Below are 22,346 nucleotides of genomic sequence, written 5' to 3' on the forward strand. Positions count from 1 at the left end.
TTTTTAAAAAATAAAATTATATCACTTTCCAAAAACTAAAATTATACTATTATTTTTTTAAAAAAATAAAATTACATCTCATTTTTCTAAAAAATAAAATTATACAATACACTCCAAAAAAAATAACAAAAATACACAAACACCACAAAAACATCACACAAACTCCACTTAAAAAATGGAGTAGAGTGGAGTATCACCGTACACCGTTGCAAAAATGGGGGGAATTTATGGATGGATTGGAGCCCCTCGCCCCCAATTTTGGCACAATCCACTGCATTTTTGCAGTGGGTTGAAGTTGCTCTTGTGAACGGTAAAAAAGATCGGAAAAAGAAAAAAAAGATAACATAGCCAAGGAGTTAAGTAATTTTGTAATCCTTATTAAAGTTCCTCTCACAATTTAACTGTAAATATATATAATTAAGTACCTTTTTCCCCCATCAAAAATGAATTTTACACTTTCATATTGTATGATAAACATGATCGCAATTGTTCATGTAATTTAGAATAATTCTTTTCTATAATTTAGATTATATTTTTAACAATTTTTTTTTTTCTATTTTGATACTATGCAATCCTTGTATATATTCCTGAAAAAACATATACTACTTGATTTTATAAAATATATCAATCCTCTTATTGATATTTGTTTTTTTTTTAATCTTTCAATTTAATTTAAAAATTATATTTGCTATTCATTTCTATATAAATGATATGCTTTGAATGATTATTTAATTTTATAAAAAATGGAATAAATAAACCATTTGTTTCATTAAAATATAAAATTATTAATATAATATTAAGAATAAATTGAATGGTATATTAAAAAGATAGTTTGAATTATAAATCAAACAAGAAAAAATCCTTGAATTACAGGCAGTATTCAATAGTATTATATTTGCTCTTGATATATCTTTATTAAAAGAAAGAAAAAAAATACTTATTTGGTGGTTTATTTTTTCAAATAATGAAATAAGTATGATAGGATAATGTAATTTTATATAATTGCATTGGATAGCAAATAAAAATTGAGATGTGTTTCTTTCGGTTGAGTTGAAGAAATTTTTTTTTGAATTTGGTATTAAAATAATATTAATCGATGGAATGTTTTATAAGAAGAAAAAATGTATTTCTTTCGGAAACGCTTAGCCTCAATGGTAAAATTTGATTAGAAAAACAAACTCGAATATCTTTTATTTAATCACCGTTTATTTTCTAATAAATGGGGTTATATATAATTATTTATTTGACATGATTACAAATATTTTTATCAACCCTTTATTTTTAAGAAAAAAAAAGGGTTTGTATTATGGTCTCATTTGAATTTCCATTTTTTTTTTTCATATTGTTCAAACATCTATTAATAATTAAATTTATATTAAATAATATTTTAACTCAAAAAGTAGGTTTATTTGCTTTGAATTTCAAATATAATGTTTTACTATTTAATGTGTATGTAATTTCCAATAAAACTATCATATTTTCTCACAAAATATATATTTCCTTCGTTCCAAAATAATATGAACATTTGAAATGAGCACGAGAATTAATATATAATAGCAGTATTATATTGATCGTAATAGTAAAAGTGTTTTCAAAATGGTAAAATGCTCATATTTTATGTAATTATTGTAAAAAAATAATGATAGTTTTGTAAAAAAGTGAGAAATTATTTATAAAAATGGAAATGAGACTATTGTTTTTAAAATGGAACAGTATATTAGTATTTGAATTTTTATTCAAATAAAAATAAACCCAAACGCAAACGTGTGTTCTTTTAATAAAAAAGTACACACCTTTTCTCGAAAATATTAATATATCACATACATATATGTTATTTTTATATTTCATACATAATTCTTTATACTTCATATAAAATAAAAAATAAAAATAAAAAAATCCTTCAAATTTTCTCACAAAATAAACACACAAATAAGGGCATGTTTGAACAACGAAGAATAATCATCATCTAGTCGAGACTTTATGAACAAATGATCCTAGCTAATGATGCGTTGTGAAATTCAAGTTGGAACCAATTTTGATTTTATTGTCATTTTTTTTTTTTGAATCGTACATAATCTAGTTAGGGTTTGGTTAATTATGCATTTATATATTCTTTACGTATTTCTTCTTAGTAATTAAAAATTACTAATGAAAATACTTGATTTGATCGCCTCAGATCATCTTGATTGAATTGATCAACAAATTTTTTGTACTCTTATGTTATTTTTTTGTTAATATTATTTTTTAATTTCCGCGACAACTAGTTAGGATACTACATACCACATAATTTTGAAAATCTTTTGATATATAGATATCACAAGAAAATTACAATCACAACCATTTAACATACACAATGAAATACCAACCACCAAAGATACCATTCAAATTTTTTGCTATTAATTTTAATTTAAAAGATTTTAATTTTATTTTTTTACTTATCTTAATTTACGCATAATTTTTTCTTTTACATTCTTTTAAAAACAATTTTTGAAGCCATTTCAAATAAAAAGTAAAAATATTTAATTAAAAATTACCGAAATTATAGTGCTAACTAAAAACTGTGCTAAATTATACAAATGTGATTTACTAATATACTTTCAATTTAGCATATATTTTGTAAAATTATATCATTTATTGTCTTTAAAATATGTAACATAATTTATATTTATTTGTCTTAATATTACGTACGCTTACGAGAGTTTTACATCGTTGTATTAACATTAAAAATATTTTTATATTTGTATAATTTTTTTTTTTTACAAATGTCATTCTATTAGTATTATAAGATACCAATTGAAATATTTTTGCAATTTTTTCTTAATTTGTATTACATTTTGATATAATAATTAACAGATATAATATTTTGTGAAAAAATTAATGATATAATTATTCCGGATGTACAATATATATTTTAAATAAATATGATACTCCCTCCGTCCTAATTCAAAGTTCTCATATTTATTTACATTTATATATCATTATATATACAATTATATATATATAAAGTCAAATAATAAAAATATCAAAAACTCAATATTTATTTACATTAATATAATTTTACATAAGAAAAAAAAAAAAAAAAAAAAAAACTACCTACCAATTATAATTTAAATATAATATTTTAAAATTTTGTGCCAACAATAAATATATTAATGGGGTAGTATAATGGAGTATTTTTAATTTTAAACCGACCATAGTCACCCACCAACTATGCATACATTCACATTAAAAACCAAAAATAAATGGAAGCTTCACAAATACAGCAGCAGTAAATAAAACTAAATCAGGAGCGTACCTTTCTGTAACGGCTAGTTCGCAATCAATCCAATCCACATGGTACAATAAGGCGAGCCAAGCCAAACCACTGAGCCGAAGCCGAGCCGAAACTCAAATTAATTCGACCGTTACCCCATATATCTTTCCATTACCCATCGATTCTCTCCATCTTCATCTTCGTCGCCTTCAACAAGCTGCTTCTCTCTCTCCACTCTCCCACCTACACAGACTCACAGACTCGCCTTGGAGAGAGAAAGAGATATATATATATTGAGAGAGAGAGAGTCTTCCCTGACCTGCAACAAATAGATCTCACCGAAACCCTAATTTCAAAGCAGCAGCAGCAGAAATGGAGACTCCGGCGACGAGAAGGAAGAGCGGCGTCAATATCAATCTGCCGGCGTCCATGTCGGGGTCGTCCTTACGCCTCGACACATCCTCGTCTCCGACCACCACCACCACCATTAAACTTCCATCGCCGCTCAAATCCATGTCCCCCAGAACCATCTCAAACCTATCCTCCCCCTCCAATGGCGGCGCCGCCTCCACCTGCAGCGACAGGTTCATCCCCTGCCGCTCCTCCTCCCGCCTCCACACCTTCGACCTCATCGAGAATCCATCGCCGCTCAAGGAAGGAGGAGGAAGCGCCGCCGGCGGCACCAGCGACGCCTACACCAGGTTATTAAAAGCTGAACTTTTCGGCACTGATTTCAGTTCTTCTGATTTTATTGCAGGTAATGGTTCGTCATCGCCCTCGCCAAACAGCCCGAGCAAGAACATGTTGAGATTCAAGACAGAGCAGTACCGGTCCGGCCCCAATTCGCCGTACTCGCCGTCGATTTTAGGACATGACAGCCCGCTTTCCAGTGAGGTCTCGACGCCGCCGAAGCCGCCCAGAAAAGTCCCAAAGACCCCTCATAAAGTAAAACAACCTAACCTGCAAATCGTCGAACTCACTTGCTTATTAATGAAACCTACGATAAAGACAAGAATTTAATTTTGCAGGTTCTCGATGCACCGTCGTTGCAAGACGATTTTTACCTGAATCTCGTCGACTGGTCGTCGCAGAACGTCCTGGCCGTCGGATTAGGGACCTGTGTATATCTATGGAATGCCTCAAACAGCAAAGTCAGTCTCCGCCATCGATATCGACATCGACTTCAATCGAATAACTCTGTTTTTCTTTTTCTTACCGCTCTGTAACTCCGGCAGGTGACGAAGCTCTGCGATTTGGGGCCTCAGGACAGTGTAAGCTCGGTGCAATGGACTCGGGAGGGTTCTTACATCTCTGTCGGGACAAACCTCGGACAAGTCCAGGTCTGGGACGGAGCTCGTTGCAAGCGTCTTCGGACAATGGGGGGCCACCAGACGCGAGCCGGAGTGCTGGCATGGGGATCGCGGATATTGTCGTCGGGAAGCCGAGATCGGAACATACTCCAGCACGATTTACGCGTCCCCGGCGATTACATCAGCAAGCTCGTCGGCCATAAGTCGGAGGTCTGCGGCCTGAAATGGTCGCACGACGATCGGGAGCTCGCGTCCGGCGGAAACGACAATCAGCTGTTGGTGTGGAATCACCACTCGCAGCAGCCGATCCTCAAGCTGACGGAGCATACAGCGGCTGTCAAAGCCATCGCCTGGTCGCCGCACCAGAACGGCCTCCTCGCCTCCGGCGGCGGAACGGCGGATCGATGCATTCGATTCTGGAATACGGCGAGCGGGAATCAGCTGAACAGCGTCGACACCGGAAGCCAGGTACGCCATTTCTGCATCGATCCAATTCTGATCAAACCAAACACAAGAAAAGTCGCAAATAAAGTGAAGAAATCAACCGTTGTTTTACCTGCAGGTGTGCAATCTGGCGTGGAGTAAGAACGTGAACGAAATCGTTAGCACGCACGGGTATTCACAGAATCAAATAATGGTGTGGAAATACCCGTCGATGGCGAAGGTTGCGACTCTGACCGGACACAGCTTGCGGGTGCTCTACCTGGCGACGTCGCCGGATGGTCAGACAATCGTGACGGGAGCAGGCGACGAGACACTCCGGTTCTGGAATGTTTTCCCATCTGTTAAGACACCTGTAAGTGTAGACATTCTCTTTTATATCTCCATAACTATCTATCTGCATCGATAAAATTCTCATCCCGGAAATGTTTATTCGAATTTTCAGGCAGTAGTTAAAGAAACCGGCCTTTGGTCTCTAGGAAGAACACAGATCAGATAACGAAGAAGACAATCGATCAAGAAAGAAAACGCAAAATCATACTAAATGTAAAGTGAAATAATATCATTTCTGTTTGTTTTTCGACAGCTTGTTCATAATTCAGGAAAACAATGTACCTCCGAGAACTCATTTTTTCTACTAACGAACTTGAATCCGTTCATGTTCTTCGCCCTTGCAACGACTGGCAAATCAGATAAATCTCCCTCGAACATGATCTCGTAGCTTTAGGCCTCAACCACGAGGCTTTCTTGAAAAGGGGTTTACATATTTGGTTGAATTCTGTCAAAAAAACAAGAAAGATCATAATCAATCAGCATCAATGTTATCAAATAATCGGCGAAAAAGAATGACAACAAAAACAACCTTTAACATCTTCACTTTCAAGTAGCTTAACAATCAGATTCCCTCCCGGTTGCAGCAGCCCGTCCGCGGCTGAGCAACCATCCTCCGGCGAATTACTACAATCATAAGCTGAGCGCCCGACTGCCATATCAATGGCTCTCATCCCCAATTCTGCGGACAAAGCTGCATCTCTGCTTGTAATTCCAGAGACTAATGGACACATATCTGATAGCACAACCGAGAAGCCTTTCTGCTGAAAATCAAACCAACATATCATCAACCAAATCATCAAAGCTTCCATTGAAGAAGAACACCATGAACTTATCATTTACAGAATAAACTTCTGCTGGAAATCAAACAAACATATATCATCAACCAAATCAAAGCTTCCATTGAAGAAGAACATCATGAACTTACTTTACAAAATAAAGTTCTGGATCATACCTGCGGCGAATGAGCTCTAACTTTTTCGATCGGTAGTTTCATAACATCAGCACTTATAGTTTTAACCCTAGCATCACAGTGCTTAGAGGGAACCTTCACCTTCTGCTCAACATCAAATTACAAAAATTATCACAAACTACATCGAATTCACTGCAAATTTTTATAGTTCATATTAAATTACCTTAACATCAACTCCCAAAACAATTCCACCCTTTCCCAATGGCCCTAAACTCTGGCACGCAACCTATTATTATTATTATTCACCACATAACAGAAATCAGATACTACAATCCAAATACATTATTCACACATACAGAGAGACAGCTTGCAGAAGCATGGCGTACCTGAAGCCAAGCACCGGGAGCACACCCGAGGTCAAGGACAGACGCGCCAGGGGTTATGATATTGTACTGCTTCTGCATCTGAAGCAACTGCACTAGCCAGTTCCCAATTCCAATAAAGAATTACCACAAAATTCAACGCCAATTACAAATTCATAGATTGACGTCTACAGAAACATAGATACTTACCTTGAAAGCCGAACGAGCAACATAACCGAGACGCTGAGCTTCTCTGTAGTAGAAATCAGGCGTCCCGCTCATTTCTCCTTCCCCGATTTTTTTTCTCCGCAATCAGGGTTTATGCCTCCGCCATTAACCTTCTGCAACTCTAAACCCCACCCTTTATTAATGGGCCTTAATTGGGCCATTACTAATTAAAACCCATAAATTCATGTTGGGCCCATAAAGCCCATTAATAGAAATCCAACTCTTAATGGATGGTCCAGCTCATAAATTTCAATTTCAATTCAGAAATAAAATATACTAAAAAAAATAAAAATAAATAAAGTGCTTTTTATTATTTAATTTTATTTTAAAGAAGGATTTTCTTGAAAGTCAAGATCTGATCCAACAACCACCCAATTCCAGGTTGTTCCTTTGCTTCTATTCAAGTTAAGGAATAAGTTGTAGTAACAATAACGAAATAGTTTTAATATATTGTGCCCATAACATAATTATTAAAAATTTGTTATAATCAAAGTATGGATTATTTGGTTTCAATAGGGTATTAAATTTTGCAACTTTCCAATTCTTGGGGTGGTTTTTTCATCACAATTTATTTTTATAAAACAATATCGAAATGACCCTTTTATTACATATCACACATTGTATTGTCTCAATCTTCGCATGAAAATACTGTAAATATCGTATAAAAATTTAAATAAACAATACATAATATATAAAATATTAGTATATACTATTACTTCTATTCATATGTAATTGTCAATAAATTAAATTATAATATATATTGTATTGAGGTCAATTGTTTTGTTGTATAAATTTATTATCATATAATGTTAAGGTAAAATTAATATGACAATACAATACTAGTACAAAATAGGGATAATAGTAATGTATCTTTTTTTTTTGTTTCTTAATTTTTCTTTAAATTTATTTAATTTTAATTTGAAATTGAATTTTCTTATTAATTTTTTTTTTAATATTTATATATATATTTTTATTATTTACATGTATATTTTATCAGATAAAAATAATAAAAATATATATACATCATTTTAAAATAGTGTTAAAACCAGACCCTGACAATAAAAAAAAATAAAAAAATAAAAAAATAAAAAAAAAAAAAGACTGATGTAAAAGCTAATTTGATTCTTTCCTATGACAGCAAAGATTCCTGTGCTTATCATTACACTACACACATTACGGGTTGTTTAAGGAAGACGGCACGTGGATATCACGTGACTCAACGTGCTTTGCCTCGGGATTAACGCCGGCATTGGTAGATCCGACGGCGCACAATCAATTTTATTAACATGTAAATTATTACATAAATAAATATACTACACTTATAGTTCCCAATCATTGCTGGATCAATACATACAAAAAAAAAAAAAATCAGCCAGAAATAATCACAATAAACAAATAATAAAAAGCAGAAAAATATAAATTAAAATTAAGTCAATGTTAAGGAATTTATTCGGAGAATTTACAGGAAAAATAACAATAATCAATCAATAACAAATTGAAATCACAGTTGAATCAGGGCCGTCCGTTTCTCTACACAGATCAATCACACAATTGAATCCGGGCCGTCCGTTTCTCTACACAGATCAATCACAGTTCCACATCCTTAGTTTGTCATGTCATAATGTACTTACTGTTCTTTCTCTACACTAACCCCCGGCCATGATCCCTCACGCCGGCGCCGGCGCCGGAACCTCCACCGGCGCCGGCAGCTTCCGCGGCTGCTGCAGAGACCAATACGAGTGTGCGGCGAGCACCCGATCGAGCAGCTCCTGCGGCACCGGCTCGCCCCGTCTCTGTTGCGGCGATATACTCGCCGTATGCACCAACGTCTTCCATTTATCCTACACGAACCCGACTCGAATCTTAAATTCGAACAGTCGAATTTTTTCGCATTAAATCGTAGATTATGCCGAGATTTGTACCTTCAAGTCGACATATGTTCGGTGATCGGCTAGTTCGAAGGCAGCAATTTTCACATCACGCCACCTGAAAAACGAGTCGGGAATGACGACATATTTCATAGCACGACAACAGGTTATCGATCGGTTAATGTTTGTACCTTCCGGTGCCAAGTTTTTCGACCGACTCAACGAGTGCTTCTACTTCAGCTACTGTGAACGGCCTCCGGGTTCGGCGATGCGAGTTTTCGCAACGCTTCGACTTTTGGTCGACCGGAACTATCGCAAGCATTTCGTTCGTCAGAGGGACCGGCACGAGCGCCTTGGAATCAGGAACTGTTTTGTTCGTCGAAGTCTGGGGCGACGATTTCAACTCACTGCTGTTGTTGTCGTCGAAATTAGAGACGGGCGGCAGCGAATCGATATTGGCGTCCGAAAGCCCTGAATCGACAATCTGAGTAGCAGACGACCTGAAAAATACAATGAATAATAGATAGAAGTCGAATAACCACAATTACACGACGTAACCGCTGCCCGGAAAACATCATACCTCAGTAATTCTTGATCAAAATCTTGCGGCAATGCGGAAAAGCTCGTAAAACTCGACTCTAGCGTAAAACCGAGAGATTCAAGATTGCTTTTTTCGGTAATACCAGCATCGTACAAAGTTTTACGATCGTCTCGGAGAATTTCCCCTTGAAAAACAACACCCACTTCGAGTCCGCTTCCGAAAATAGAATTTACGGTCTCCATCACAGCTTTCTAAAGAAAGAATCGAAATCACGACTAAACCAGCAGAGATTCAAGAGGCAGTATCTAAAATGTTTTTTGCGGCGCAAACCTTCAGAGAACCGAGGCTTGCATTTTCGGGGATCTCGATGCAAAGTTCGGGCACCTTAAAGGACTTGATGCTAAATTTCACTGACAAAAAAGATACAGCCTTGGCGTAAGATATTGTCGTCGACGTATATGATTAAGAAATATTTGCATCATAACAGAAATTTCAAGTACCGAAATGATCCTTGGCTTCTTCGTCGCCTCCAACGATCGCCAACGAATCCGTTGCTGCCAGACAGCAAAGCAAATCATTAATTACGTAAAACATCACAACAAATGTGTCCAAACGTCCCAACGCTTTCTTACAGTTCGAGATGCTGTCGCTGCTGTTGTCCTGATCAGACACGACGACCGATCTGCGATCGGACAACTTCCTTTTCTTAAAACGTGCACGCGCCTGTTGCCACCTCCGCGCCGTCAAACTCCTCTTCCTACACTCGTTAAAGAACCTCGTTCCGTCACCTGAAAAATTGAACATACGTCATTACAAGAACGTCGACAAATCCACGACAAAATCGACCAACGCAATAAATTTAGCTACCGGCATTGTGAATTCCTTGCGTCGAATTCGCTTTCCTGTGATTGCACATCGATATCTTCATTACACGCTCACATCCGCCACGTGGCTGCGGCAAATACGACGTAATCTCGGCGCAATCTTTGTCGCGCCTCGAAGAATTTTCGTCGTCATCTCTACGTCCTATATTTACACCGATCGACGCCCCGACGGGGCCGCTGTACACGGGCAAATTTACACTGTCATCAGAATTAATGGCCGCCGCATTCGTATCGACAAATTCATCGGCATGATCCTTCACTGTCGAAGGATTAGCAGTATCGTTCTTGGGATCATCGGAGCAGTCGCGAATGGAGTTTGCTTGAATAAACGCGCTCTCGGCGCAGCTTCCATGATCCAAACTCTCCGATTTCACGGATTTATCGTCGACAAAACAATGCTCACGATTGGCGCCGCGTTCAGCTACATTGCTCGAAGCAGAGCTTTCGCTCTCCTGCAATAACTTTCCGGCGACTGCGGCGAGCAAATCGAATGCGCAGAGTTCATTGCCTTTAATGAGATTTCGATGCTGTGGTCTTTTCTAAGAACACAAAAGAACACAATTAGATTCGATCGATGCTGAAAATTGAAGAACAGTAAGAATGCAAAGTTTTTAAAAAGTTTTGGATTAATTACTCTTATTGATCTTGGAGCTTTGGGAATAATGGCAGCTCGATAGCCATCGAATCCATGATTCAGCTTTCTCTTTGAAATCATATCGTCGAATGCATAATACAGCAATGTCGATTTCTGATATAATCCTCAATCTGCAGAATTCGAATGGACTTGTAAAGGAAGCATGGATGAATTCAAGCTTATAGTAAATTTCTAAAAATTCGAAAATGGATCTGAGCGACGGTTTTAATGTCTAACACAAAATCAGGAAGCAAAAGCACGACACAGATGAGAACACAGATCTGAAATTCGAATTACAGTTTCTGCATTTCGGTTTTTCATCAATCGTCAGAGTTTCAGCAAGTTCGATTGAAGAAATTTTGAAGATATTCATCAACAGAAGCAGATGAAAAGACGACTATGGAGTCTGATTATAGTAAAAAAACTATTTCAATCTTCTTCCCGTCAACGGAGAATTTCGCGAAAATTTCGATTCCAGAAATAAAAAAAAAAAAAACTACACAATTCATGGCTTCAAATCAAGCAACCAAACGCAAACCAACGCTAATTTTCAAAATTCGATTAGATCTCTACAAGATCAATCCGAATGCGAACAGTTTCTCACAAAAATCGAATGAATCAACAGAAGAACACCACCAAATCCGAAAACCACACCACAGCAATATTCAAAAACAAAATTCAACAAACCAAAAAATTCAAACTCAAATTCAGCAAATCACCTCACGATTGATCCTCACCGCAGCCAGAATTCGCCTCTAACCTCTTCTCCAGAGCAATTCAGACCAATCTGAGAGAAAAAATTCGAATCCTCCGGCAAAATTCAACCAAAAAAAATAATCGACCAAGCAACCAACTGGAATCGCAAAAACAGCGCTAAAACCCCAAATTGGGGGTTATTGCTTTATAGTCACTGAACCTCAAAAACCCAATGGATCGATGGAGTCCGAGTTGGGTAAAAATGGTTCGATGATTTAAGGACCACTTTGCTTACGATTTTCGAACTCTTTCACCACACCATCACCGGCACCGCTAAATCTGCTTACACTGCCGCGCGCCACGTGTCCATCGGGTGCGCCGATTCTCGAGAGCGCCTGGACCACAACTCCCGATCGATCCACGCCGTCCGATCTTTCTGTGAAGGAGCTCGGTTATTATTTTCTTCTGTCCCTAGTATCTATACTATAATCTGTATCTATATTTCTATATTAAATTTTAATACGCAGTCACAGTGGATCATGTGATAGTATTATTTATTTATTTAAATATTTAAAATTACAGATAATGTAAACTAATTAAAAGCTATTAAAAATAAATAAAAAAAAATTATAATCATATGTTGTGTTGGGTTGAATTTCCTTAAACTTTTTATAAGTTAAGCAATTTAAATATGTTTTAAATTATATAGGTATAATTTACTAAATAGAATAATTAGGTGAATGGTTAAATATTAATTATTGAAATAGTTGACTATAATTGTTAATATTTCAATAAAAATTATGTTATAAACATAGGATTTTTATTATAAAGATACATTTTAAATATATTTAGATAAAATAATATTTTCAGATTATTAAAATAATAATTTTGGCTACAGATTGGCAGATTATTATATTTCCCTTTGGATCCAAGTTTGGTGTAAAGATTGATTGTTGTAATTATTTGTAGGATCTATTTATTTAATTATTTATTTTATGTAATTAAGAAATTAATTTAAAATAATAAATTTTAAAATAAAAAGAAAGAATAAAGAAGTTGAGATCCAGACGAGACCAGGCGGGGGAAACGTGAAAGGATGGACAAAGAAAAGAAACGGTAACGGCGTTAGTGAATGTAACGGCGTTAGTCTGGAGTAGGGCCCACATTGCGTAGGCTGTACTGAAATGTGTGGCTTAGAATTTTGTGTCCGATAAAAACAACTGTCAGGACGTTTTTTTTTGGCGCTTTCTGTTGAAGTTGGTCCCTTTTATATTATGGGCCTAAATTGGGCCCAATTAATTTTTAAAATGGCCCATAAATTGTTTAATTTAAATCTTGCATTGGACTTATAAATTATACTCCATACTGTGTGAGTTGACATAATTTTTTGTTATAAATTAAAAATACATGTTTTTTGTGAACAGTATATATACTTGATGGATAAAAAATATATATTTTAAGGAATCCAAAATTAATAATTATATATAAATAAATTTGGTAATATCTACTATAATAATATTTTTTAAAGAAATATTATATCGATAGACTAGAACTCATGATGATCTTACTTAAAAGCTTCAATTATTAAAAAAAATATATCATTAATTTATTTATTCATAAGTGGAAGTTCTCAATTCACACTTATTCGAAAAATAATAATAAAATAAATATGAATACGTTTAATGCTCAACACACACATGGTTCACTTAACCAAAAGAAATGTATTAAAGAGTGATATTTTATGATATGTAGTGCACACCTTTATTTATTTTGGAAAAATATACTCATCGTCCCAACACAATAGTATTATTTATCATTTTTGTTCAACTCAAAATAATAATTTTATTTTCATAAATAATTATATCACCGTAAAATTATCTCTACTTTTTCATTATTATTATCCAATTGACACTATTTTTTACACTAATATAAATTATTTATCCATACTTTTTACTAACCAACAATATAATATCAATATTTCTTAAATCAATAAGACTATACTTTTGGGACGAAGAGAGTATATATTTAAGTTAATCCGAAATAAAAATTCAATTTAATTAAAGTTTAAGACACTAAATATATTGTAACACGTCAGCAAAATACATCAAAATGAAATAATTTAAAATAAGACCAATTTTCATGAAAATGGAGTAAATAATTAATCTAGTTTTGAACGTACCAATAGGACTCAAATTGCTTTTCCTCCCCTTAATTAAATTGCAATTTCTTCATTAATAAACATCAAACACTAACACTACCTACCTTCAGTCTCTCTGTATCTCACATTATTAATTATAATAATAATTATTATTATTATTATCATAGTCTAAGTAGAGTAGAGTTTTAAGTAGTTAAATTACCAAACCAACCTTCTAACTTTCTCTATTACCTCCTCCGCCCCTCCGCCGTCGCTCATTTTCCGATCACCGGAAAGATCACCGACACCGCCACATCGACATCGGCGACCCATCCTGCGAAATGTCTCGACTGGGTTCGCACGTTCGACGATTCTTTCTCCTCGAGAGTAGCCGATCGATCGATTGATTTTTCTAATACTCCGGCCGCCAAGCCGAGATCGCGTAAACGATTCGACCTTTCCAGCCTTGCAAGAGCCAATGCCCGTCTTCGTCAATCACGAAATCCTTATGATACGAAGTCTTCACCCGGTTCACGGCCTTCTTCATCATCTCCCGGTCGATCGGGAGCTGCCTGAACCCGGCCCTCACGTTCCGGACCTGCCACTGCTTGTACGTCTCCGGCCTCTCGATCCTCTCCGCGCCCTCGCACGCAATCACATTCCGCGCCTCCCGTCCCAGAATCGTTTTCTCAAGTAGCATCCGCTCGTGGATCTCCCGGGGGATGTTCGCGTCGAGCATGTCGAAGAACGACGAGTAATAGAACAGCGCCTCCCGGAACCTCGTGATGAAGAACGGGGCGTTGTACGAGCCGTTCACGATCCCGAGCACGAACACCGCCGGGTTCATCCTCCGGATGAGATTCAGAACGATGTTCCTCGGGCTGTTCGCCATTACCGTCTCGTCGAGAAGATTCCGGAATCGATACAAACAGTTCACCACGAGAACTTCGTTCTCGTCGAGCTTAAGATCCTCGATTTTGATTGTCTCCCACTTCTGCGCTATCGCGTGGAACTCGAAGGGTACTTTGAACGTCTGGGCGTAACTCGCCAGACGCCGCCCCGTTTCTTCGACTCTCTGTAACGGCCGGAAACCCGGACAAGGAAGATCGATTCCCGTAACGCGCAGTCGAGGAGGACCGCCGGGTCGATCCGAGAGGCGTTGAAGAAAGCACGGCCACTGGAAACCGTAAAGAATACCGAAATCGATAATGTGCAGGCTCGACGCGTTCTCGGCGACAGTCATGATCGTCTTGTTCGCGAAGAAATTCGAGATCTTCCGGAAGGGACATGTAGCGAGGTAAGTATGGTACGCCTTCAGAATATCCGCAGCCGAGGTCGGTAAATTAAGAAGCGACTTATATATCTGAGTTCCCGATCCGGCCATACGAGCCTCAAGACCATCGGCAAAATAATACGCGAGCCTCTGCATCCCGTCTCCGGTAGGCTTCGCGTGCTCGCGGATCTGCCGTAAAAACTCCGTCGCCGTGCGCCGGTCGTCGGCTGCGACAGCCTGCGCGCAAAGGGTCAGTAGCGTTCGTAAATCGACGACATTTCTTTTCCCGCCCCTTTTCTTCGCGCTGCTCTTACCGCCGTTCGATCCCTTCGATTGTTGTTGATTTTGGGGAGCGCTTTTCGTCACTTCGTCCAAAGCTTTCCGAAGGGCAGATTCGTTTCTCCCTCCGCTGCACAAAAGGACAGTATCGAACATTTCCGAACTCACAGTCGATTCGGTGTAAACCGCGGATTGCTTGTTGCTTCTTTCCGCCAAATCTACGCTCTCATCGAACGGATTCTTCTTCCCCCTCGAAATGTCGCTGAATTCTGAAAGATCGGTTTTCTTCTCCACCTTAACTACAAGATTGGCACTGTCTTCCTTCGGCACTGTACCTAACGGCTCGTCGTACCTCAAATCGACGATCAAATTGCTGCTGTTGGGAAGAAATCTCGTAGCTTCTTCGACACCCCTTTTAAATTGAAGCGCGGATTCACTGTCGCTAAAAATATCGGGAATTTTTAGGCTACTCACAGGGGAATCGACGGGGCCATCGACGACGGTACCGTTGCTGCTTGAAGAGCTATAAGTTGTCTGCGAAGTAGATTGGGAGACCGTGTTGACGTTGGCGTAAGACTTATCGACCCTATTGAAGGTTTCGGGATCAGAATTCCAATCGGGACATAGCGTTTCCGTATCGCCGGAACTCCAAAAATCATTCAATACTGCAGAAACACTTTCGTCTGGATTCTCATAGCTGTGATCCGAATTCGATATTAGCTGAGAATTAGAAGATCCGGGATACTCTTCTCCAATAACATCGTAGAACGATTTTTCGGCAACTTGAAGCGCTGTAGACGACTCAAGAAACATGCATGTTTTCTCTTCGACATCCTCTTCCATGAGGATGTGATTTATATACTTTAGAACCCCGTCGCTGAAATCAAGATCCTCTGGAGAATCACCATCAGATGTTTGAGATTGGGGATTGAAACCGAAATTTGAATGGCCAGAATCTTGGGTAACATCTGTAGGATTCGAATTTAAAAACTTGCCGCAAACTTTCATCTTGTTGATCAGATCGGAGTCCAGAAATGTGGGAGCTGATTGGCTGTTAAATTTGATCCCCGACGGTACCCCAGTATATGTGCTAAGATTCTTATCCATGACCATCAGTTAACCAGAGCTACTCCGAGTAAAAAAAATTCCCAATTCCGAATCCTATGTCACCGTAACAAAACTTTCCTTAAATTAAACAACAAATTTACCACGGGTAGAGCCACGTGCGCTTCTTCAAGATTACAAGCTTTAAAGCATATCCACCATTCAAAACCCGGATGCTGAGATCTTTAAACAAGAACAACACGAAAGGAAACTAATTAATACATCAATTAAATCGAGATCTAAACAGCTGCAAAACCAATCCAAACTAAATCAAGACATACTCATACGAAATGTAAAATAACAAAATCAAAACAACAGAGCAGCAGCATCGAACAAAAAAGAACCAAATCTCAAACCACAAGACTCCAATGTAATGATTTATCGATCAAAAGGAAACAAATCATACCTCAAAATCTATCGAAACATAAAATTGCTCCAACTCTATTAAGAATCAACGGAAAAAACTATGAGAGCCTTGACAAGGAAAGAACACGAATGATGGTAGCATTGAATGAGGATTTATCCCTTTTGGCATCTAATTGCTAAAACCGGGACGGCGTGCCTCAGGATAAAACGAAACAGTGGGCTAATCTGAGCCCTTCAATATTTCACATCTAAAGGCTGCGGTGGAAATTCTGCGGTCGATGCAATGCATTCACACCAATCCGAATTCGAGGTCTCTCCTTCCTTCTCTATTTTACAAAGTAATCAAATAAGCACAATACAACTTCGGATTTTTGCATGTCAGCGACAGACACCTCAAACATCCCACCACTAACTTCAGCATTCCCTTTCCCCCTTGTTTTCTAACACTGTCTAATCCTTTTTATCATCCTTTCCGAAATTTCAATCTTCGAACATGGCCCATGTGCAACCACAGCCATTTCTTTTGGATCCAAAATGGACACCATGTCCACTCATTGTCACCTTCATGAGGTCCACGAGCTAGGCTCGTCGTGTGCTATCGCAATCAAACTTGTATTTTCTACCAACTGTATCTACCTTTCTGAAACTTTGGGGCTAATCTCTGGGAGGTTCTGAAACCTTCTCTAGCTAACATTAAATACTATATGATCGTCGGTTTCGATAGCACAACCTTCCTCGAGAAAATTCTTATAAATCTTCAACATAATTGCTCCCAAATCTACCTATATAACACTCAAAATTCACATAAAACTATCTCAAATTCAATCAGTTCAAATCAATCATAAATGGTAAAAAAGCAAAAAACATGATCAAAGCAGGAACCTATGAATTCGAAAGGATTCACCACACGATTCGAACAGCATAAGAGTTCCGCAATTCACGAAATCAACAAATTGGAGTTTCCGTGAGTTTACTAAATAAGAAACGACAAAAACCAACAAAGTCAGCAAATCTGGTATACAAACGGAAACTCCAACCCTAGCTGCTTGGCTAAAAACAAAACAAAAAAAGAAAAACCCTTGATAACCAAAAACAACAACGCATCCTTTCACAAAAACTCGATCAGATCTCAGCAAAACCAACTCCAACCCCCAACAATTCCCAAAACAAAACAACAAACCCCTAACTCCCCGAAAAATCCGGAGATGGAAATTAAAAGCTATAAAAATACAATAAAAAGACATAAAATAATTCCAAGGCCAACAGCAGCAGCAGCAGCAGAAGCAGCATCTTACCAGAAAGGAAATGATGGCGAGTGGTGATTGGGCGTCGTCCAGCTCCAAAAAAATCGACGCGAATTATTTGTGGAATCTCCCCTTCAGGCTTTATCTGGGCGGTTCCAACCTGGTCACTGCGATGTGAGGTGATATGAGACCATTCTTCTACATTGTCCCCACAACACTTATTTATATATACAAAAAAAATTTAAGTTCAAACACTAGTCATTAATTTTATTGTTACTTTCCTCCTCCATAATAAGGTATCATTTATTTTTCTATACAATGTTAATTTTTATTTTTTTTTACATTTATATAATTTATTTGGTAAATATCATCGTATTTGTAGTATAAAAAGTGCTCTCTCCGTCCCAATAAATAGTTTTGTTTCTCATTTTTGTTTGTCTCAAAACAATAGTTCAATTTTTATAAATAATCATATCTATCATAAAATTATTCATATTTTTTCATTATTATTACTGCCACTCTTTTTACACTAATATACTCACGGAGGAAAAAAAAATTCATTTATCTTTACTTTTTACCAACTATCAATATAATATACTTTTGGGACGAAGAAAGTATTATTTTTATTTTTATAAATGAGATGTAATTATACCAAAAGAGTGAATATATACCAACTCTAACAATATAAATAATGTATGATATATCATATATATATATATATATATAAGCCCCGCATAAGATAATTTGATGGTACGATGATTTGTAATACATGATTTGCTAGTGTAATTTATTTTGTCGAGTCTAATTTGCAAAATATTAGATTCAATCAAAAGTTCATCACAAATAACAATTAGAAGTTCTCATATTATAATAATAATAATAATTAATTATTATTATATTAATATAATATAAATATTACACATAAAATATATTAATACCATACAATCATAGAGTATTTTGTATGTACTTAATTAGGCATTCAGGAACGAAATTTTTTTTTTATTTGAGATAGATTTTTTAATATTAATATTATATTGATTTATATTAAAAAAGATAATAATATATTCATTAATGTAGTGCAATATAAAAGTAATAATATTTTTGTAATATATATTTATTATGTTAAATATGTATCATAATTATTAAATTAATAAATGAGAGTTTTTTTTTAAAAAAAAATAATTTTTATTGTTTGAATTCGATATTTTTTAAATATATATAAAATCAAATATTATTTAAATATAAATTTTAAATTAAATATTTCCAATTCAAACACACTTCTATGAGAGACAAATTGTTTTTTCCTTTTTTTTATTTTATAAAGAAAAAAATGTATAATGCAATAAATCTCGACAACAAAATCTCACATGCCTCTATGTAGCTGCTCTATTCAATTAATTAGGCCGGAAATCATATCATATATCATATCATATATATATATATATAAAAGAACTCAGAAATGGACCCCACATTTTGTAAAATTCTGTAATCCTGCAATCTCAAAATTTTGAGATTTTTTTATTTTTTTTTATTATAGTTTTTTAATATTTATTCTTAGATTTAGAGTTTATTTTTTATTTTAATTATCAAAATAAATGATAGATTGTGTAAATGACAGTTTTGAAATAGTGAAATGGTGGTGATTTCAATGTTAATGGAGAGAAACTGAATTTTTTTCTACGTATATATAGACATGTAGGGTAATGCAAATGTGAGAATAAGAATATTGAAATTTATTATTATAAATGCACTTATAATAAATTGTTGTTTTTTTGATAATTTTTTTTATTGATAATATTGAGTAGTTTTGCTATTCTTCTTTATTAATAATATTTTATATATATATATAATTTTTAGATTTTTTTGTTCTTTCTAAATTGTTTATTTTGTTGTGTTTTTTCTGCGTAGCCATAAAGTTGGAATCTCAAATACTTTTCTGATAATTTTTTTTATTGATAATATTGAGTTGTTTTGCTATTCTTCTTTATTAATAATATTTATATATTGTTACGCACAAAAAATAATAATAATAATAATAATAAGGTATCCAGAGTCAGTCGGTGGGTTCTCAGTCGGTTGGTTCTCAATCAGATAAGCAAGTCAGATGGTCCGCGGTCGGGCAAGCAGGTCGGATTATCCGCAGTCGGATAAATGGGTCGGTTGATACAAAGGTTGGCTGCTATGGGGGTCGGTCGAAAAAGGAAGTCGGGCGAAGAAAGGTCTGTTGATAGGTCAGACGATTGAAGAGACCAAATAGTGGTCGTTTGATGGGGCGACCAGTGAGTCTTTTGATCTGGCGACCAATTATGTATCTAGATTGGTCGGTTGGTCGGTCGTTGGGTTATGCGGTTGGCGAGGCGGTTAAAGACATGTGTCAATCAAAGAGGCAGTTCTGAGTTCTGTAACTGGTGGGAACGGTTGGTGAAACAGTGCGACGGTTCTGAACGTTTTCTTCAAAGAATATTTAAGGATTTGGATCATCATTTGGCAAGGTATCTTCAATCAACTTCAACAAAGCAAAGTCAGATTTGGGGATCACCACTTTAAATTTCAGTCTTTTAATTTCCAGTTTAGTTTCTGTACGTTACAGTGTTTAGAGATTCCTAATCTCAGGCACTAATTAATCAAGTTTAAGGATATTTTCTATATCTTTGAATTTTACTTTATTTTTGTTGAAAAAATACATCAACAAATTGGCGACCACAGTGGGAGAAAATTGCTGATCCATATGGCAAATTTTCAATTCCACAGTACAGCCGTTGGCTTTATCACGGCAGAAGAAGCTTCCCAACTACGGGCCGAATTGACAGCAGGTTTTACAGCATGTTTTCGGCAAATGTACGACCAGCAGATAGCAAATCTGCAGGCAATACATGACGCAATGCAAAACTTGATGGAGCAATCAAAATTCATGTTGAATTCGGTTCCTGCACCGCCAGAAATGTCATGCCCCCAAACGGACAACGCCATTCCTGAGCATATACCCAGTCAGACAGACTGGAAACAGGACCAAACAGGAGGACAGGCCCGACCAGGGACGACCGAATGGACGGAGACAGGTCGGCAGGATCACGACGCCTGGACGGACCATGGTCGGGAAGACCACACCGACTGGACGGACCATGGTCGGGAGGACCACACCGAATGGACGGACCGTAGTCGGGACAACCACACCGACTGGATGGACAAAGGTCGGGAGGACCACGCCGACTGGACGAATACAGATCGGGAAGACCACGTCGACTGGACGGACAAAAATCGGGAGGACTACGTAACCTGGACGGATACAGGTCAGGAGGACCCCGCCGAATGGACGGATACAGGTCAGGAGGACCCCGCCGAATGGACGGACACGGGTCAGGTCACCGACCATAACTTTTCAGGCGAGCAAAAGAATGACAGAACAACAGTGGCCGAAAGGAGGAATAAGTCGGACGGGAGTCTGAATACAATGGTAGTGCAAGATCGACCAACGTCCAGGCCAGCACCAGTCCGCGATAAATGGAGGTCGGGTCCAACGTAGCCTCAAAGGATGGAGGTCGGATCTGAGGCTGACGTAGCCTCGGATGCTAACCTACTAACTCCTAAAACATCATAAGAAATTATGCTTAGGAGTCTTGAGGAGGAGGCATGTTGTTACGCACAAAAAATAATAATAATAATAATAATAATAAGGTATCCAGAGTCAGTCGGTGGGTTCTCAGTCGGTTGGTTCTCAATCAGATAAGCAAGTCAGATGGTCCGCGGTCGGGCAAGCAGGTCAGATTATCCGCAGTCGGATAAATGGGTCGGTTGATACAAAGGTTGGCTGCTATGGGGGTCGGTCGAAAAAGGAAGTCGGGCGAAGAAAGGTCTGTTGATAGGTCAGACGATTGAAGAGACCAAATAGTGGTCGTTTGATGGGGCGACCAGTGAGTCTTTTGATCTGGCGACCAATTATGTATCTAGATTGGTCGGTTGGTCGGTCGTTGGGTTATGCGGTTGGCGAGGCGGTTAAAGACATGTGTCAATCAAAGAGGCAGTTCTGAGTTCTGTAACTGGTGGGAACGGTTGGTGAAACAATGCGACGGTTCTGAACGTTTTCTTCAAAGAATATTTAAGGATTTGGATCATCATTTTGCAAGGTATCTTCAATCAACTTCAACAAAGCAAAGTCAGATTTGGGGATCACCACTTTAAATTTCAGTCTTTTAATTTCCAGTTTAGTTTCTGTACGTTACAGTGTTTAGAGATTCCTAATCTCAGGCACTAATTAATCAAGTTTAAGGATATTTTCTATATCTTTGAATTTTACTTTATTTTTGTTGAAAAAATACATCAACATATATATATATATTTATAATTTTTAGATTTTTTTGTTGTGTTTTTTCTGCGCCATAAAGTTTGAATTCCAAATACTTTTTTGATAATTTTTTTCTTATTGGTAATATTTTTTTTATTGATAATATTGATTTGTTTTGCTATTCTTCTTTATTGATAATAT

At 36.8% G+C, this 22,346-nt stretch overlaps 4 protein-coding genes across 7 annotated transcripts; 1 reads left to right on the forward strand and 3 right to left on the reverse strand.

The window, feature by feature from the left end:
• The first annotated feature begins 3,625 nt into the window (after window positions 1-3,625).
• On the forward strand, window positions 3,626-5,642 carry LOC127241468 (protein FIZZY-RELATED 3). Its single transcript, XM_051260525.1, has 5 exons — window positions 3,626-4,198; window positions 4,282-4,404; window positions 4,489-5,031; window positions 5,126-5,359; window positions 5,450-5,642. The coding sequence occupies exons 1-5, from the start codon at window positions 3,626-3,628 to the stop codon at window positions 5,501-5,503; spliced, it is 1,527 nt and encodes a 508-aa protein (XP_051116482.1). The 3' UTR covers window positions 5,504-5,642.
• A 10-nt stretch (window positions 5,643-5,652) lies between these two features.
• On the reverse strand, window positions 5,653-6,941 carry LOC127241469 (uncharacterized). Of its 3 annotated transcripts, none has more exons than XM_051260527.1 (6): window positions 6,820-6,941; window positions 6,634-6,720; window positions 6,471-6,533; window positions 6,290-6,391; window positions 5,867-6,095; window positions 5,653-5,782 (listed from the first exon to the last, which is right to left on the reverse strand). In XM_051260527.1, the coding sequence occupies exons 1-6, from the start codon at window positions 6,889-6,891 to the stop codon at window positions 5,661-5,663; spliced, it is 675 nt and encodes a 224-aa protein (XP_051116484.1). In that variant the 5' UTR covers window positions 6,892-6,941; the 3' UTR covers window positions 5,653-5,660. The 3 variants fall into 3 exon arrangements, with proteins under 3 accessions (XP_051116484.1, XP_051116483.1, XP_051116485.1); XM_051260526.1 differs by having other exon boundaries at window positions 5,867-6,098; XM_051260528.1 differs by having other exon boundaries at window positions 5,867-6,098; window positions 6,634-6,725; window positions 6,820-6,919.
• A 1,286-nt stretch (window positions 6,942-8,227) lies between these two features.
• LOC127241533 (telomere repeat-binding protein 4-like) lies at window positions 8,228-11,862 on the reverse strand. The gene is made up of 10 exons (XM_051260647.1): window positions 11,484-11,862; window positions 10,765-10,895; window positions 10,114-10,669; window positions 9,879-10,034; window positions 9,747-9,800; window positions 9,577-9,656; window positions 9,286-9,497; window positions 8,897-9,205; window positions 8,760-8,823; window positions 8,228-8,678 (listed from the first exon to the last, which is right to left on the reverse strand). The coding sequence occupies exons 2-10, from the start codon at window positions 10,843-10,845 to the stop codon at window positions 8,505-8,507; spliced, it is 1,686 nt and encodes a 561-aa protein (XP_051116604.1). The 5' UTR covers window positions 10,846-10,895; window positions 11,484-11,862; the 3' UTR covers window positions 8,228-8,504.
• Window positions 11,863-13,550: 1,688 nt separating this feature from the next.
• Window positions 13,551-18,052, reverse strand: LOC127241335 (scarecrow-like protein 14). 2 transcript variants are annotated; one of them, XM_051260337.1, is made up of 3 exons: window positions 17,915-18,037; window positions 16,660-17,401; window positions 13,551-16,436 (listed from the first exon to the last, which is right to left on the reverse strand). In XM_051260337.1, the coding sequence occupies exon 3, from the start codon at window positions 16,260-16,262 to the stop codon at window positions 14,010-14,012; it is 2,253 nt and encodes a 750-aa protein (XP_051116294.1). In that variant the 5' UTR covers window positions 16,263-16,436; window positions 16,660-17,401; window positions 17,915-18,037; the 3' UTR covers window positions 13,551-14,009. The 2 variants fall into 2 exon arrangements, with proteins under 2 accessions (XP_051116294.1, XP_051116293.1); XM_051260336.1 differs by lacking the exon at window positions 16,660-17,401 and having other exon boundaries at window positions 17,915-18,052.
• Between the last annotated feature and the right edge of the window lie 4,294 nt (window positions 18,053-22,346).

Source organism: Andrographis paniculata, unplaced genomic scaffold (assembly GCF_009805555.1).
Source record: "Andrographis paniculata isolate CXL003 unplaced genomic scaffold, ASM980555v1 Contig82END, whole genome shotgun sequence".
In the NCBI taxonomy this organism is placed as follows: domain Eukaryota; kingdom Viridiplantae; phylum Streptophyta; class Magnoliopsida; order Lamiales; family Acanthaceae; genus Andrographis; species Andrographis paniculata.

What these genes read in the sequence shown, in the direction of transcription:
- LOC127241468 (XM_051260525.1), top strand. Translation starts at nt 3,626, where the DNA reads ATGGAGACTCCGGCGACGAGAAGGAAGAGCGGCGTCAATATCAATCTG. An exon ending in TCCCAAAGACCCCTCATAAA is followed by an intron (nt 4,199 to 4,281) that starts GTAAAACAACCT and finishes TTAATTTTGCAG; the next exon opens with GTTCTCGATGCACCGTCGTT. An exon ending in TCCCATCTGTTAAGACACCT is followed by an intron (nt 5,360 to 5,449) that starts GTAAGTGTAGAC and finishes TCGAATTTTCAG; the next exon opens with GCAGTAGTTAAAGAAACCGG.
- LOC127241469 (XM_051260526.1), bottom strand. Translation starts at nt 6,891, where the DNA reads ATGAGCGGGACGCCTGATTTCTACTACAGAGAAGCTCAGCGTCTCGGT. An exon ending in CTCCCGGTGCTTGGCTTCAG is followed by an intron (nt 6,534 to 6,633) that starts GTACGCCATGCT and finishes TAATAATAATAG; the next exon opens with GTTGCGTGCCAGAGTTTAGG. An exon ending in TGAAAGTGAAGATGTTAAAG is followed by an intron (nt 5,783 to 5,866) that starts GTTGTTTTTGTT and finishes TTTTTTTGACAG; the next exon opens with AATTCAACCAAATATGTAAA.
- LOC127241533 (XM_051260647.1), bottom strand. Translation starts at nt 10,845, where the DNA reads ATGATTTCAAAGAGAAAGCTGAATCATGGATTCGATGGCTATCGAGCT. An exon ending in AAGCTCCAAGATCAATAAGA is followed by an intron (nt 10,670 to 10,764) that starts GTAATTAATCCA and finishes TTGTGTTCTTAG; the next exon opens with AAAAGACCACAGCATCGAAA. An exon ending in GAACATATGTCGACTTGAAG is followed by an intron (nt 8,679 to 8,759) that starts GTACAAATCTCG and finishes GGGTTCGTGTAG; the next exon opens with GATAAATGGAAGACGTTGGT.
- LOC127241335 (XM_051260336.1), bottom strand. Translation starts at nt 16,262, where the DNA reads ATGGTCATGGATAAGAATCTTAGCACATATACTGGGGTACCGTCGGGG.